Below are 17040 nucleotides of genomic sequence, written 5' to 3'. Positions count from 1 at the left end.
CCACTGCCACCAGGCCATGGCTCCACCCATAAATTCGGTGACCGACCGTCGGCACCGAAAAAGGCCCAAACAGTGCCGAGATCGTCCGACTCCGGTCGAGACACCGGCACGCAGCCTTCTCGGGACCGAGAAAGTGCTGGAGACAAGCATCGACACCGAGATGCCGGTGTAGACACGGCTCGACGCCGAGACAGCGGCCCTGAAGAAGATCGGCGCCGACAGGTTTCGGCCCCGAAAATGAAAAAAGTCACCTCGGAGCCGAAAAAGGACGCAGACAGGGTTTCGGCCCCGAAACAAACTGCAACCGACCCAGCTTCAGGCTCTTATACAGAAGAGCACTCGCTAACCTCCCAAATGCAAAAGCATAGGTTTGAGGAAGAGCTACAATCAACTGATGTGGACCATACGCAAAAGCGTATTTTCATACAGCAGGGGACAGGAAAAATAAGCACCCTTCCCCCTATTAGAAGAAAGAGAAGGTTGGAGTTCCAAACTGAACAGACACCACAACCAAAAGTGGTGAAAAGAGTTACCCCACCACCCTCTCCTCCGCCCGTGATTAACGTCTCACCAGCACAAACTCCATCACACTCCCCAGCTCACACCACCATAAGCCAGGGTGACCAAGATCAAGACGCATGGGACCTATACGACGCCCCAGTGTCAGATAACAGTCCGGAGGCATACCCTACGAAGCCATCTCCACCAGAGGACAGCACCGCATATTCTCAAGTGGTGGCTAGAGCAGCACAATTTCACAACGTAAGCCTCCACTCAGAACAGGTCGAGGATGATTTTTTATTCAACACACTCTCCTCCACCCACAGCTCATACCAAAGCCTGCCTATGCTCCCTGGTATGCTCCGGCACGCAAAAGAAATCTTTAAGGAGCCGGTCAAAAGTAGGGCAATCACACCAAGGGTGGAAACAAAGTATAAGGCGCCTCCTACAGACCCGGTTTTCATCACTACACAGCTGCCACCAGACTCTGTTGTTGTAGGAGCAGCTAGGAAAAGGGCCAACTCCCACACATCTGGAGATGCACCACCCCCAGATAAAGAAAGCCGCAAGTTCGATGCAGCTGGTAAGAGAGTCGCAGCACAAGCTGCAAACCAGTGGCGCATCGCGAACTCCCAGGCACTGCTTGCGCGCTATGACAGAGCCCATTGGGACGAGATGCAACATCTCATTGAACATCTGCCCAAGGACTTACAAAATAGGGCAAAACAAGTGGTTGAGGAAGGACAGACCATTTCCAACAACCAGATCCGCTCCTCCATGGACGCTGCAGATACAGCTGCACGGACAATTAATACATCTGTAACTATCAGAAGGCATGCATGGCTCCGAACGTCTGGATTTAAACCAGAGATTCAACAAGCAGTTCTCAATATGCCTTTTAACGAAAAAGAACTGTTCGGTCCAGAAGTGGACACAGCGATTGAGAAACCCAAAAAAGATACGGACACTGCCAAAGCCATGGGCGCACTCTACTCCCCGCAGAGCAGAGGGAATTACAGCACATTCCGTAAAACACCCTTTAGAGGGGGGTTTCGGGGTCAGAGCACACAAGCCAGCACCTCACAAGCAACACCGTCCAGTTACCAGGGACAGTATAGAGGAGGTTTTCGGGGACAATATAGAGGAGGGCAATTCCCTAGGAATAGAGGAAGATTTCAGAGCCCCAAAACCCCTACTACTAAACAGTGACTCACATGTCACTCACCCCCTCCACACAACACCAGTGGGGGGAAGAATAAGTCATTATTACAAAGCATGGGAGGAAATCACTACAGACACTTGGGTTCTAGCAATTATCCAACATGGTTATTGCATAGAATTTCTACAATTCCCTCCAAACATACCACCAAAAGCACAAAATTTGACAAAACATCATTCCAATCTCCTGGAGATAGAAGTGCAGGCACTATTGCAAAAGAATGCAATCGAATTAGTGCCAAACACACAAATAAACACAGGAGTTTACTCACTGTACTTTCTGATACCAAAGAAGGACAAAACGCTGAGACCAATCCTAGACCTCAGAGTAGTGAACACTTTCATCAAATCAGACCACTTTCACATGGTCACACTACAAGAAGTATTGCCATTGCTAAAACTACACGACTACATGGCAACTTTAGACCTCAAGGATGCTTATTTCCATATACCAATACACCCATCGCACAGGAAATACCGAAGGTTTGTATTCAAGGGAATACATTACCAATTCAAGGTACTGCCTTTCGGATTAACAACCGCACCAAGAGTCTTTACCAAATGTCTAGCGGTAGTCGCTGCACATATAAGAAGGCAGCAAATACATGTGTTCCCATATCTAGACGACTGGCTAATCAAGGCCCATTCGTTAATAGCGTGCTCAAATCACACAAATCATATCATACAAACCCTCTTCAAACTAGGGTTCACCGTCAACTTCACAAAATCCAAAATTCTGCCGCGCAAGGTACAACAATACCTAGGAGCCATAATAGACACATCGAAAGGAGTAGCCACTCCAAGTCCACAAAGAATTCAAAATTTCAACACCATCATACAACGCATGTATCCAACACAAAGGATACAAGCAAAGATGGTACTACAACTCCTAGGCATGATGTCTTCATGCATAGCCATTGTCCCAAACGCAAGACTGCACATGAGGCCCTTACAACAGTGCCTAGCATCACAATGGTCACAAGCACAGGGTCACCTTCTAGATCTGGTGTTAATAGACCGCCAAACTTACCTCTCGCTTCTGTGGTGGAACAACATAAATTTAAACAAAGGGCGGCCTTTCCAAGACCCAGTGCCACAATACGTAATAACAACAGATGCTTCCATGACAGGGTGGGGAGCACACCTCGATCAACACAGCATACAAGGACAATGGAACGTACATCAAACAAAACTGCATATAAATCACCTAGAACTTCTAGCAGTTTTTCAAGCACTAAAAGCTTTCCAACCAATAATAGTTCACAAATACATTCTCGTCAAAACAGACAACATGACAACAATGTATTATCTAAACAAGCAAGGGGGGACGCACTCCACGCAGCTAAGCCTGCTAGCACAAAAGATTTGGCGTTGGGCAATTCACAACCAAATTCGCCTAATAGCACAATTTATACCAGGGATCCAAAATCAACTCGCAGACAATCTCTCTCGAGATCACCAACAGGTCCACGAATGGGAAATTCACCCCCAAATTCTGAACACTTATTTCAAACTCTGGGGAACACCTCAGATAGACTTGTTTGCGACAAAGGAGAACGCCAAATGCCAAAACTTCGCATCCAGATACCCACACAAACAGTCCCAAGGCAATGCCCTATGGATGAACTGGTCAGGGATATTTGCTTACGCTTTTCCTCCTCTCCCTCTCCTTCCTTACCTGGTAAACAAACTCAGTCAAAACAAACTCAAACTCATATTAATAGCACCAACTTGGGCAAGGCAACCCTGGTACACAACGCTGCTAGACCTATCAGTAGTACCCTGCATCAAATTGCCCAACAGGCCAGATCTGTTGACACAACACAACCAAAAGATCAGACACCCAGATCCAGCATCGCTGAATCTAGCAATCTGGCTCCTGAAATCCTAGAATTCGGGCACTTACAACTTACCCAAGAATGTATGGAAGTCATAAAACAAGCCAGAAGGCCATCCACCAGGCACTGCTATGCAAGTAAATGGAAGAGGTTTGTTTGCTACTGCCATATTAATCAAATACAACCATTACACACAACTCCAGAACATGTAGTGGGTTACTTGCTTCACTTACAAAAATCTAACCTGGCTTTCTCTTCCATTAAAATACACCTTGCAGCAATATCTGCATACCTGCAGACTACCTATTCAACTTCCCTATATAAGATACCAGTCATTAAAGCATTCATGGAGGGCCTTAGGAGAATTATACCACCAAGAACACCACCTGTTCCTTCATGGAACCTAAATGTTGTCCTAACTAGACTTATGGGTCCACCTTTTGAACCCATGCACTCCTGCGAAATACAGTTCCTAACCTGGAAGGTGGCATTTCTCATCGCCATTACTTCCCTAAGAAGAGTAAGCGAGATTCAGGCGTTTACAATACAGGAACCTTTTATACAACTACACAAGAATAAGGTCGTCCTAAGGACCAATCCTAAATTTTTGCCAAAGGTTATTTCACCGTTCCATCTAAATCAAACAGTGGAACTTCCAGTGTTCTTTCCACAGCCAGATACCGTAGCAGAAAGGGCACTACATACATTAGATGTCAAAAGAGCATTGATGTATTACATTGACAGAACAAAGAACATCAGAAAGACTAAACAACTATTTATTGCATTTCAAAAACCTCATGCAGGAAACCCAATATCAAAACAAGGTATAGCCAGATGGATAGTTAAATGCATCCAAATCTGCTACCTTAAAGCTAAACGACAGCTGCCCATTACACCAAGGGCACACTCAACCAGAAAGAAAGGTGCTACCATGGCCTTTCTAGGAAACATCCCAATGCAAGAAATATGTAAGGCAGCCACATGGTCTACGCCTCACACATTCACCAAGCACTACTGTGTAGACGTGTTATCCGCACAACAAGCCACAGTAGGTCAAGCCGTATTAAGAACATTATTTCAGACTACTTCCACTCCTACAGGCTGATCCACCGCTTTTGGGGAGATAACTGCTTACTAGTCTATGCAAAACATGCGTATCTACAGCGACAGATGCCATCGAACTGAAAATGTCACTTACCCAGTGTACATCTGTTCGTGGCATCAGTCGCAGTAGATTCGCATGTGCCCACCCGCCTCCCCGGGAGCCTGTAGCAGTTTGGAAGTTACCTTCAACTATTTGTATATGTATCATCTCAACCTTAAATAGGTGCATACTTAGTCACTCCATTGCATGGGCACTATTACTACAATTCAACTCCTACCTCACCCTCTGCGGGGAAAAACAATCGAAGATGGAGTCGACGCCCATGCGCAATGGAGACAAAAGGAGGAGTCACTCGGTCCCGTGACTCGAAAGACTTCTTCGAAGAAAAACAACTTGTAACACTCCGGCCCAACACCAGATGGCGAGCTATTGCAAAACATGCGAATCTACTGCGACTGATGCCACGAACAGATGTACACTGGGTAAGTGACATTTTCATACTGAAGCATGATGTGGTAGCGCACTGTCATTTACAGATAGTACATTTCCAAGAAATCTCCAAAAACCTTCCCACTAACTTGCAGCCTTACTGACAAAACTATATAGTGTACTAACAATAACCTGGGAAAATTGGGTTTCAGAAAACGTTTATCATTTGCACATCACCAAGTAAAGTGTTATTTTTGTTCATTCTATTAAAATATTTTTTTCATCTCCCAGCTACTGAAATATATTTTGAAATGTTTGTAAAGTTGACTTAGTTGTATAAATGCTGTGTGTTAGGAAAAACCTGATGCCAAAGGCTTTTCATTTCACATAGGTCGGTCAGTTCACCCTATAAAATCCTGGGACTCTGCAGTCACAAGGAGAAGTATTTGCATTGCAAGAAGACAAACTGACTTTTGATTTCTGTTTCTGAACACAGAGCAAATGTGACAAGAATACGATTTAAAGGCATCTTTATTGCTAATTCAGTTTCTAACTGGACAGAACACCTGTACTTTGTCCACTCGCCAGAAGAGTTGAGTGGAATCTAAAAATAGCTCGACCTCATAAAATAAAACTCGTGAGTAGTCGAGTAGATATTTTGAACCCCGCTATGTAGAGGGAGTTGCCATAATCCAGTCGGCTGCAGATGAGGGCTTGTGTCACAGTGTGCCTTGTGAGTAGGGGTAGCACCTTAAAGTGGTCCTGGTGGTGGAGTCGTCATTGATGAGTCAGAGGATGAGCTGGGTGTTGTGTATTGAAATTATGATGAGGCTGTGTTAACTCGCTTGACAATGTTTTCATGGTTATGTGGTTCTGCGCTACTCAGGCCCTATCACCCCCAATTATATTATTTTTTGTTAAATCCTAGGTATAGCATACTATGCCGTGTCAATATCAAGGGCTTTGAGCTGGGCCCCATGTGCCATATTGTACGGTATCTTGTCTGCATATACTGTTCTTTGAGCGTTAGTATTTTCTCTTTTAAGTGTTGTCTCTTATCTCAGTGCTCACTGTTGCTTTTAGAAGACACTGCTATCTGTGTGACACGTATAGTAGCCTAAAGAGCTTTCCATAGTGTCTGTGCCATGCCAACATGTGTGTCGAACAGAGAAAATGATCTAGACTTACTTACATTTGGTGTGCTGCTGAAAACTTTGTGTAGCTTCTAGTGAGCCGGTGTAGATGCCACCATGAATGAGGTCCATTTCTTGCAACCATTCATTATTGGAAGAGGAAATAGCCCACGCCTGTCCCATCCATCATGCTGGTCTATCCTATAAAAAGCAAATTTGGCAGCTAGAGTCTCTGAGCAGCGAGTTGGTCGCTCCTCTCTTGATAAGCACATTAAGACTAGTGTTGAAACTTGTTGGACCTTGCTCTTTTTGCAGTGTTATCCCGAACGTTTTGCCTTCTTCCTCTGATTTTTTTCTGAAATGTTTTTTTGGCTTTAGAACTCTGGGCATATTACCACTGCTGACCAGTGCTAAAGTGCACGGGCTCTCAGTAAATTGTACTGGTGATTGATTTATCAATGATTGGCATACTTGATTTACTAGTAAGTCCCTAATATAGTGCACCTTGTGTGCCCAGGGCCTGTGAATCAAATGCTACTAGTGGGCTAGCAGCACTTAATGTGCCACCCACCTGACCTGTAAACATGTCTCAGACCTGCCACTGTAGTATCTGAGTGTCTGTGTGGCCAGTTTTAAACTGCTGTTTCGACCTGGCAAGTGCACCCCCTTGCCAGGCCCAAACCTTCCCTTTTACTACATGTAAGCTACCCCTAAGGTGGGCCCAAGAAAGCCCTACAGGCAGGTGCAGTGTATTTAAAAGGTAGGCCATGTACTGGTGTGTTCTACGCATGTCCTTATATTGAAATACTGCTAAATTTGTTTTCACTATTGCAAGTCCTATTACTCCCATAGGGTAACATTGCCTTGAAATATCTTTTGAATGTAATTTCCCATTGGGAGCAACTAGAGAGATGGAGATCAGGGTCTCTGAACTCACAATTTAAAAATACTTCTTTTGGTGAAGTTGTTTTTTGGATTGTAAGTTTGAAAATGCCACTTTTAGAAAGTGTGTTTTTTCTTGCTAAGCAACATCACAAAATAAAATGATGGACAGAGTGTTGAAACTTTTGAAACACTCACCCCCAGTCACTGTCTGGGTTTAATCTATTGTTATTTTGCTTGCCACGTCACCCCAGTTTGGACCGAGCCACATGCAAATCAGTCTTGACCTCGCTTCCTATGAGAACAGTCCAACCTGAACGGCCAAGCCAAGTCCTCCTTGGACCAGAAACAAGCATCCCAGGACCGGTTTCAGGGTATCAATCCTCACCAGCCAGGCTAGCTTGAATCCACATGGCCCAGCGAGCCAGGGACCCACGTCTGGGCATACCCTAGCAACTTAGGGCGCAAATAGCAACATCACAAAATAAAATGATGGACGGAGTGATGAAACTTTTCACTCACTCACCCCAGTCACAGATCTGAGTTTAATCCATTGTTATTTTGCTCAGCACATCACCTCAATTTGGACCCAGCCATTTGCAAATCAGTCTTGACCCTGCTCCTCATGGGAACAGCCTAGCCCGAACTGCCAAGCCAGGTCCACCCTGGACCAGAAACAAACATCCTGGGACCGGTTTTGTGGTATCGCCCCTCATCAGCCAGGCTAGCTTGCATCCAAGTGGCTCAGCGAGCAAGGGACCCACGTCTGGGCAAAACCTAGCCACTTAGAGCGCACCATTGTGCACCTCTGCCTGGCTGTGGAATACACGTCTGGGTCAGGATGACAGTTGGGTTGTTTGTGCGTTCACTCTAAACAGTCACACAAAGGGGGCTGAGGTGTGTCCTGCATATACTGATGGCCCATCAGCAGGCCATCACGTTTTGCCTTCTTTCTGCCATTTGTTCTGACCTGTTTTGTTGTCTTTAGGACTCTGAGCGCTTTCCCGTTGCTGACCAGTGCTAAAGTGCAAGTGCTCTCTGTCTAAAAAGTATTGGTGATCGGTTTATCCATTATTAGCATATTTGATTTACTAGTAGGTCCCTAGTAGAATTCACCATGTGTGCACAGGGCATGTGAATGAGATGCTACTAGTGGGCCTGTAGCACTGATTGTGCCACCCACATGACATGTAGACATGTCTCAGACCTGTCACTGCAGTATCTGTGTGGGCAGTTTTAAACTGCCATTTCGACCTGGCAAGTGCAGTCACTTGACAGGCCCAAACCTTCCCTTTTACTACATGTAAGTCCCCCCTAAGGTAGTGTAAGAGAAAGAGCCCCTTCACCCTTCCTGCCCAGGGAGACCCATCTGTATGCAGATGAGTGTCCTGTGTTTGACTGTCTCAGTGGAATGCACAAGGGGAGTTGCCGACCAGCACTGACCAGACGTGGACAGGAGAGAGGCTGTAAGGCACAGATGGCAGCAAGGGCAGGGAAATGCCTACTTTCTAAAAGTCTCATTTCTGCAATAGTAATGTAAAATCCAACTTTACCATTAAGTAGGGTTTCTTACTACCATTCCAAACATACCAAATATGACAAGTCTGTTCATCTCAGATCATACATTACAACTTAAATACTTACAAGGGAATCTCTAATGCTGGCCTATGAGAGAAGCAGGCTTCATAGTAGTGAAAAACGACTTTGTTTTTTTTTCTTCACTACCAGCACAGGTAGCACCTAAAAGTACATTTCCTGACTTTTACTTACATTGCACCCTGCCCTATTGTTACCTAGGGCATACCATAGGGGTGACCTATATGGAAGAAAAGGGGAATTTAAGGCTTGGCAACAACTTTCAAAAGCTTAGTCGAAGTAGCAGTGTAACGGCACACAGGGGCTTAGCACTGGCAGACCCGGGGCATGGTTAGGTGGCTACTTAGGTGGGTGGCACAATCAGTGCTGTAGGCCCACTAGCAGTATCTAATTTACAGGCCCTGGGCACTTCTAGTTGACATTACTAGGGACTTAAAGATCAAAATAAATTTGCCAATTGGGTATGAGCCAATGTTACCATGTTTAGGGGAAGAGAGAGCACAAGCACTTTAGCACTGGTCAGCAGTGGTAAAGTGCACAGAGTCCTAAAACCAGCAAAAATGAGATCAGAAAAATGGAGGGAGGCAGGAACTAAGTTGGTGGAAGACCACCTTAGGGTTGTCGGATCTAACAAATAGTAAGCAGTAGCTTTCTATAGATCCGATTATATTAAGAACAATTAGTCATAGATGTAACTTGAAAATTATTTACTATTATATGGTTTGCCTAAACACAAAGACAATTGTATGTTATTTCTAATAAATTCCACTGGGTTCTATTCTTGAAGTGCTGTAAATGAACATTGAGTTCAATAGCTCTTCGTAAACTAAATAAGTGTGAAATGTAGTTCGTAATCCTATTTAATGACTCTTTGCGAAACTAACAAAGTGCAAAATATGGGTTCTTATCCAGACAGCAGATTTGTTTTTCAAGGTGCAAAATATGAAAGCATTGCCCAGGGAATGACATTTCCTAGAAAATGGCAAGTGTAAATACAAGTTTGTAACCATAATCGACAATTTATAGAAAAAAAAGTGTAAGTCTGTATCCTCATACGAATAGAGTGCAAGGTGTAATTCTCAGGTTTCAAGATGTTGTTCATGCATGAGAAATACTGGTTACAAAGACTCCTAACTTACACATAGCTTGTATCATGACGTTATGGCAAGGTTACTTTTGCCCACGAGGAAATTATAATACAAGTGTACGAGATGGCTGCCACCATCTGCGAGTATTGTGAGAGGCCCCTGGCTACATTCGCACATGTTGTCCTTCTCAACTGAAATCGGGTGTCAAGAATAGCGAGTCCTTCTGCAAGGCAAAGCTTCTGTCCAGGCGATACCTACATTCTGTGCAGTTTTCTATCATTTTCTTGGAGATGTGCACACACAGTAGATTTGGAGCAGCATGGGATCAGCATGCATGTGTTTCCCACTCTACATACTGACAAAATAAATCTGTTTTGCATTCTCTTAAAAAAATGAAAATATATACAGAAATGGATACTATTGAAACAGTGGGTAGCTGTGATACCATTCTAAAGCTAGCACAGAATATTAATGTGTGGGGAGAGTAGTCTGAGTTTGTAGGTGGGCAATGCTATCATTTTCACAGTGATAAAATGTAGCAGATGATTAGGGCGGGGTTACGAGCTAAAATGTGTGAATGCACCTGAAGACCTAAGATCTACAGAGGGAACAATGAACACAGTAGCCATAGTGTGCCAGAACTATCAGTCTCTTGAGTGCCACTTTGCATTCCCAAAATCTGTATGATGTGGAGATGTTTTAATGAACGGGGTGAACTGCAAAACCTTTTTGAAGTTTTCCTTACTGCAAGACAATTAACTTATTACAATCTATAATACTTTGTGTGTGATCAATTTGGAATGCACTGCTCTTATTTTTTCCATGCAAAGTTCACAACAAAAAACGCTCCCCTGAATTTCTGGGGGAAAATGCTGAACATACTGTTTAGCCTTTTGGGTGTTAGAATGGTTTATTTCTTCACAGAATCGTTTAGCATGAAACCATGAGAATACAGACTGACATTAATTATTTTTCTTCTTCTTCAGATGGAGTTGCCCAGCATTCATAAGGCTGAGTTTGGGTCTCCAACAAGACAGACTGATAGTCATTAAAACAGTTCTGCAGCATAACCATGAGCCTCAGTGTGTCTCCCTCCATTGGAAAATGAAGAAGAAAAAGCAGGTAGCCCTGGTGGAACTTTCCATCAGAGTCGCCAATGACATCTCCCGGAAGTTTCTGGAACTAAATGATATCAAGAAACTCTTGCGTTATAGGTTACAACCATATGAAGAAATATCAAAACTTGTAGCAGAGCTGAAGTCCCTCCTAGAGGCTGACCCTTTTGTGAAAATCAAGTTGGTGTTTGTGGAAGACAAAGGTACTGTGAAGGATCTCTTTATAATGACCTCTACCATGCAAGAAATTGCACAAAATGTGCCTATTCACCTCTACGTGGAGGTTCTGTCGAATTTCATTGCAGGTTTTGATTTGTACACAGTGTTGTGTGATGACTGCTCACGCTGGCGAGTTTGTGCATATTGTATTACAAAGGAGGGCACGTCCGATAGCCTGCTGTTCACTTTGGTGTCAATCTTGCAAAGTATCCCCAAGATAAACATGCAGGTGAATCAGATAACTGTGAGCCCTGAGATTCAGGATGGTCTTGACCTGGAAAAATTGGTTCCCTATGCCAAAGTTAGCTACTGCACCAAGTCCGTCTTGAAGATGCTTTACCAGAAGGTATCACACCTTGACGCCAATGTGCAAGCACGGATTAAGGACTCCCTGTTAACTCTAGCTCATACCCACTCTGCATCCCTTTATAGTCATTCTTTGAACGACCTGGTGGCCTTCTGCCCGGTGGACATCTTTCAGTATTACTACGATGTCTGGCATCTGCGGAGGAAGTACTGGGTGCAGGAGGACAGCAGTAAATGCAATACAGAGGACAGCATCTATAATACTCTGAGGGAACAACAGCGAAAGTTTGTGAACAAAGTAGGCCCTATACCCTATCTTTACCAAAGCCTGCATTTGATTCTCAGCAAGGAATTCATGGAGCTGGAATGTGGAGAATCTGTGCAGCTCCTGGAGACCAATGAAGCAACACATGGTGCAGGCATGTATGAATCATCTGAGGTCACATCAAAGGTATGCTGAAATACTCCTTTTTGTAGTACTCCTATAGAAATTACATAGTATATACAACAAAACAATTCTAAGTGTTATATTATGTTACTTGTTTTCATAGTGCATGTCTAACAGTTATTTGGCCTCTTAATTCCATTTCAGATGAGGACACACAAAACAAAGGTTTTGCAGTTTTGAAAGGGACATATTGCTAAAACTGTTTTCCACAAAATGTTGCTACTTGGGCAACCAATTTAAAACGTATTTCCTGAAAACAGGAGCACCCTAAAATAGCAGAATGCTTTATGTATTGATTTATTCAACGAGATTGATCTTGAGGTGACATCACCACAAATGATGAATGTTCTTCTATGGTACAGTGGTCATAGCATGGTGACACAGTATTTTCCCATAAATGCTGCATTGAGAGATGTTGGCTCAGCGAGGCAATTGCAAAGCTAACAATAAACAACCATTGGCAAAGCCACTATGTCTTGCCTCTCTGAAAGGTGCAATTTCTAGATGTCCCTCTTGAGTCAGATGCAAACGCTTGAAAAGACTTTCACAAAGCTCCAGTAGCACAGGGTGTTATTAGATATAGCTCTTAAGCCAGGTACAAGTGTTTTATCCATCCCAAGCAGTACCTTTGACCCTCATTAGAGGTCCTAGAAATGTCCTCCACTGCCCCATGAGCTCCAGACAGAAAGAGAATTATGACGAGTGCTGACCCCCTTGAATCAATTTCTCTCTATGTATACATACATATGTGTGCATTCTCTAGTGGCGGTTGCCACTAGGTAGTTATATTTTGGACCATGTTTCCATAGAAAAAGCGTTTTTTGACTGGCCTATATCTTTGGCACCATTTGACGAATCTTCTTGGCATTCTCCCCAAAAATGCTCCAGTGATTCTTGTTGCGCATGGATAGTTTCAGGGTGATCTGTCAAGCGGGGGCAGAGAAGAAGAGAAGGTCAAAAAAGTTGTGTTTCCGTTATTAATTCCCATAGGAGCTTTGAACAAGGCTACAGCCCGAGCCACTGGACGGAATTACACCAAAGGGCTCCAGCGCTTTTTTACTCTGAAGCCCTCAGGTGAGCTAAGTCCCAGGGGCATTGCTAATTTGATGCGGTAGGGCGGTCCCCTCCCGCGCAGACCCAGGGACCACCACCTCACCGGGGCTTTTATGCTACTGAGTGCAGGGTGTCACGCGCCCCACCCTGCACGCATGGAAGACAGATGAAAATATTGCTCCCGCAAGCAGGGAGCGGCTATTAAAAGCAGCTCCCTGCTTCTGGGAGCAACGGCGGCTCCTTCAGGATGCGGGGAGCCGGCTAGGACCGCAGGGGCCTTGAGGCTCCCTCCATGAACCTGTTACACACTCACACTCAGAAAAAATCTCTCTCTCTCTCTCTCTCTTCCTCTTGCTCTCACTTCCTCTCTCTCTCTCTCTCCCTCTCTCTCGCTCTTCCTCGCTCTCGCTCTCTCTCCCTCGCTTCCTCCACGTTCTTCCCCACCCCCATAACAGGATGGGAGAGAGATTGTCATTGCATGATCTCTCCATGCAATGACTTCAAAGAATTAGACTAGCAAGATCTGTCTATAGTTAAGTTTTGATGCAAAGAAGAACTGAGTCTCTTCTTATCTACTGGTAAAGCTCTTGGACTGTCACTCATTATGTTTTATGGTTCAAATCCTAGTAGCTCAAGGCACTGGGTCTGTTTATTTACTAGTCTATAGACTTTTCAATCAATCAATAATTTGTAAAGCACACTACTCACCCGTGAGGGTCTCAAGGCGCTGAGGAGGTGGGGCAGGGGGGTGGTGCTACTGCTCGAACAGCCAGCTCTTGAGAAGTTTCCTGAAGGTAAGGAGGTCTTTGGTCTGGCGCAGGTGGGTGGGAAGAGTGTTCCATGTTTTGGCGTGAGGTGCAAGAATGATCTACCGCCGGTTGTAGTTCTGCGGACGCTTGGGACGGTTGCGAGGGTGAGGTCGGTGAAGCGGAGATACCGGTTCGGGGTGTAGAAGGAGAGTCGTCTGTTGAGGTATTCTGGTCCGGTGTTGTGCAGTGCTTTGTGAGCGTGGGTGAGGAGAATGTTAAACTTTCCTAGTAATGGAACATTCATGTCTCTTTCCTCTCGAAGTGTCGGCTGACCGTCATAGTTATGTATGGACAAAGCATAATAAGGAGTCACTTATGGCCTAATGGTTAAGTTCTCAGACCCTCACACTGACAGATGAGGGTTCTACTCCAGGTGTGTCAGTGATAATTTCCCTCCTTCAATTTTGTTTAAACTTTAAAAGTTGAAGGTTCAAACTGAAAGGCGATTCCACTCTTTTTAATTGACAAAGATATTATTCTTTTCAATTTGACCAGAAATATCTCATTCTAAGGGTATCATACATCAAAGTCACGTTATCTCTCTCACTTTCTTTTTCAATCTTTTTCTTCCACTCACACACCCACTGAGACCCTTACACATCCACTCAAAGACCCATTCACACACCCACTCAGACCCTTGTGCAGACCATTCACAGCCTCATGCACCCATTCACAGACCCTCACACACCCACCACCCACTCACAGACCCACTGATAGCCTCATGCACCCACTCACAGACCTGCACACACACTAACACACCCACTAAGACAATGATGTATGCAGTCTCACACCCAGACAGACACAGCCACTCTCATCCCCAGATATACCCTCTCACATCTATTCTCACACCCAGGGAGACAAGCTGCAGCCAACTCTTGCCATGCATGCTAAAGGTCTGTGCTCAATGTAGGGTTGGTTGGTTAGGGGGGTTTGGCTGCAGGGTCTGGCTGAAGGCCAGGCCTTGCGGGCAATCCCTGCTGTGCATGGGTGAAGGCTGTGTACGATGCAAGGTTGTGTGCTTTTAGGTAGTTCGCCTCAGGGTCTGACCTGTGGCCAACCGCCGCCGTGCACAGGCCAAAGGCAGTGTGTGACGGTAGTTATATTAAAGTATAGTCATGAAAATGACTATACGTTAAAAAAACATAGAAATTCTCTGAAAAGAGCAAAAGATACAAGGATGTTACTGTAGGAAATATAATTTGAAAAACCATAGAAATTCACTGAAAAAACAAAGGTTATTGGGACTTCATAGTTTGGCTCACATTTGAAACGTACAAAACCATAGAAATTCACTGAGTTAGAGACTAGGCCAGACCCTGTAGCCATCCCCCACTGTGGACTGCATTCAGCAAAGGGTATATTTTCAGAAAAATTGGATGGAGTACATACTTTTAAAAAAAGTCATTGGCAAAACAAGATTGAAGTGAAGTTATGATTGCCTTTGGGCAAATCCCGTTACCATATATTAACATCTAGCAGCCATGGAAACCATGGTAACCAATGGTAATGTTGCATGTAATCTGACCTTTAAGATTATTTATTGCTAATTGCATCTGTCTCCTGCAGGGAGACATCATGAGTATTGCATTCGGTGCAAATTAGGGTTGACATGGCTGTTGGGTAAGTTGGACGTCGATATCACACCCGTTCAGTTACATCATCACCAACCCCCACTATGACGCCTCTGACTAATCCAGTGGGGAAGAAGGGTCGAACGTGCAAATCGAACAAACTACGCACCAGACTCCGGTACCTGGGTCGGGGCCTAGAACGAAGATGGGATGAGAGGAGACTCGATGCCCATTGGGCGACAAGACCTATAGACAGGGGTGGAGCCGACACCAGACTGGCATCAGTACCGAAGCAGGCTTTGACATCGATCCTTGCATTGGCACCGAAGAAATTACACACAACACCGCTGGAGAAGCAACCGGATCCTAAAAAACACTAATTGTCGAGCCATTCGGAAACCAAACAACCATCAGCTCAGACAAACCTTGGTCAGTCTTCAACGCCAAAGAAAAACCTGGTTACATTCACCACCAAAACACAGGTGCCTTCCTCGGCCACACTAACAGTGCCAGAGAAGCAGGCCAAAACAACACAAAAACACTTGCAGCAAGACAAAGAAGGCAATGTTTTTGAAGAACTATGTAAATATATGTAGAAACGGCAACATAAGCACTCATCCAAAATACAAGAGTCAAGTTTTAGAGGTCCCACAATCACTACCTGGAAGAGAGGCTTCCGATCATGGGGCCACAAGTCCCATGTCATTCAGCCAACCACTGTCCCCTTACTCAAGGTCACCTTTCCCCTACACATGAAGAGGAGGAGGGGTAAAGCCCTGAGCTTCAGGAGTATGACTCAGGCTCTCAAAGGGATATAAAAATCACTCCAGACTTTTGGGATGACTATGCAATGGTCCTTCCAGATAAGACATAGTCACTAATCCCAACTAAAACTTCTCCAACGGATGACATCTCCTCATATCATTGTGTCATACCAAGTGCTGCGGAATACCATAAGCTCCTTATGCAGACCACAGAGGAGGAAACTGACTTTTTGGTGGAAACACTTTCCAAAACTGAACATACAGTTCAATATCTACCTATGATAGGCTCCATATTAAATGTCTCAGAGGACATCTTTAAAGACCCAGTCAAATTGAGGATGCTAACGTAACGTAAATATAGACTTTTTATATCAGACCCTATATACATCAGGGGACACCCTACTGCAGACTCCCTAGTTGTCACCAGAGCTCGGAAGAGAACAGCATCATAAGGTATGGAGAAACTCCACTTCCATAAATTAAACGCATCAATGCTGCAGGCAAAAGGGTGGCTACAGGGCATGCCAACCACAGGCAAATCGGAAATTCTTTTGGGCTAGTGTTACCTTACAATATGGCTACCTGGGATGAGATGCAGCACTTAAAACAACATCTCCCAGAACAATACAAGAAAAAAAGGGGGAAATCTGGTTGCTAAAGGGAGACGGATCTGAAATGCATGCATTTTATGTGCCCTAGACAGTGAAGACACCCAGCACAATGCAGTAATTTTTCAGTAATGCTTAATACTGTAATGCATGGCTCCACATATTGAGCTTTATGCCAGAAGTGCAAAAGCACATTCTGAACATTTCTTTTGATGGTGAGCATCTCTTCAGCCCAGAGGTTGACACACAACTGGAGAATATTACAAAGACAAAGAAACAGCCAAATCAATGGGGGCCTTGCAGTCCACTATGCAAAAGCAACAGCCCTTTTGGCATTATGAAAGGAGAGTGGCATCC

General features: G+C 44.5%; 1 protein-coding gene across 1 annotated transcript in view; it reads left to right on the top strand.

Annotated features, from left to right (window-relative positions):
* The window catches only part of LOC138246182 (uncharacterized), a 448661-nt gene that overhangs the window by 343807 nt on the left and 87814 nt on the right, over window positions 1–17040 (top strand). The window contains exon 18 of the mRNA XM_069200506.1: window positions 10777–11881. Coding sequence (XP_069056607.1) covers window positions 10777–11881 — 1105 coding nt within the window. The remainder of the gene's footprint in view (window positions 1–10776; window positions 11882–17040) is intronic.

This window comes from Pleurodeles waltl, chromosome 7 (genome assembly GCF_031143425.1).
Source record: "Pleurodeles waltl isolate 20211129_DDA chromosome 7, aPleWal1.hap1.20221129, whole genome shotgun sequence".
In the NCBI taxonomy this organism is placed as follows: Eukaryota; Metazoa; Chordata; class Amphibia; order Caudata; family Salamandridae; genus Pleurodeles; species Pleurodeles waltl.
The sequence above is the reverse complement of the archived record's forward strand: the minus strand, read 5'-3'. Positions and strand labels throughout refer to the sequence as shown.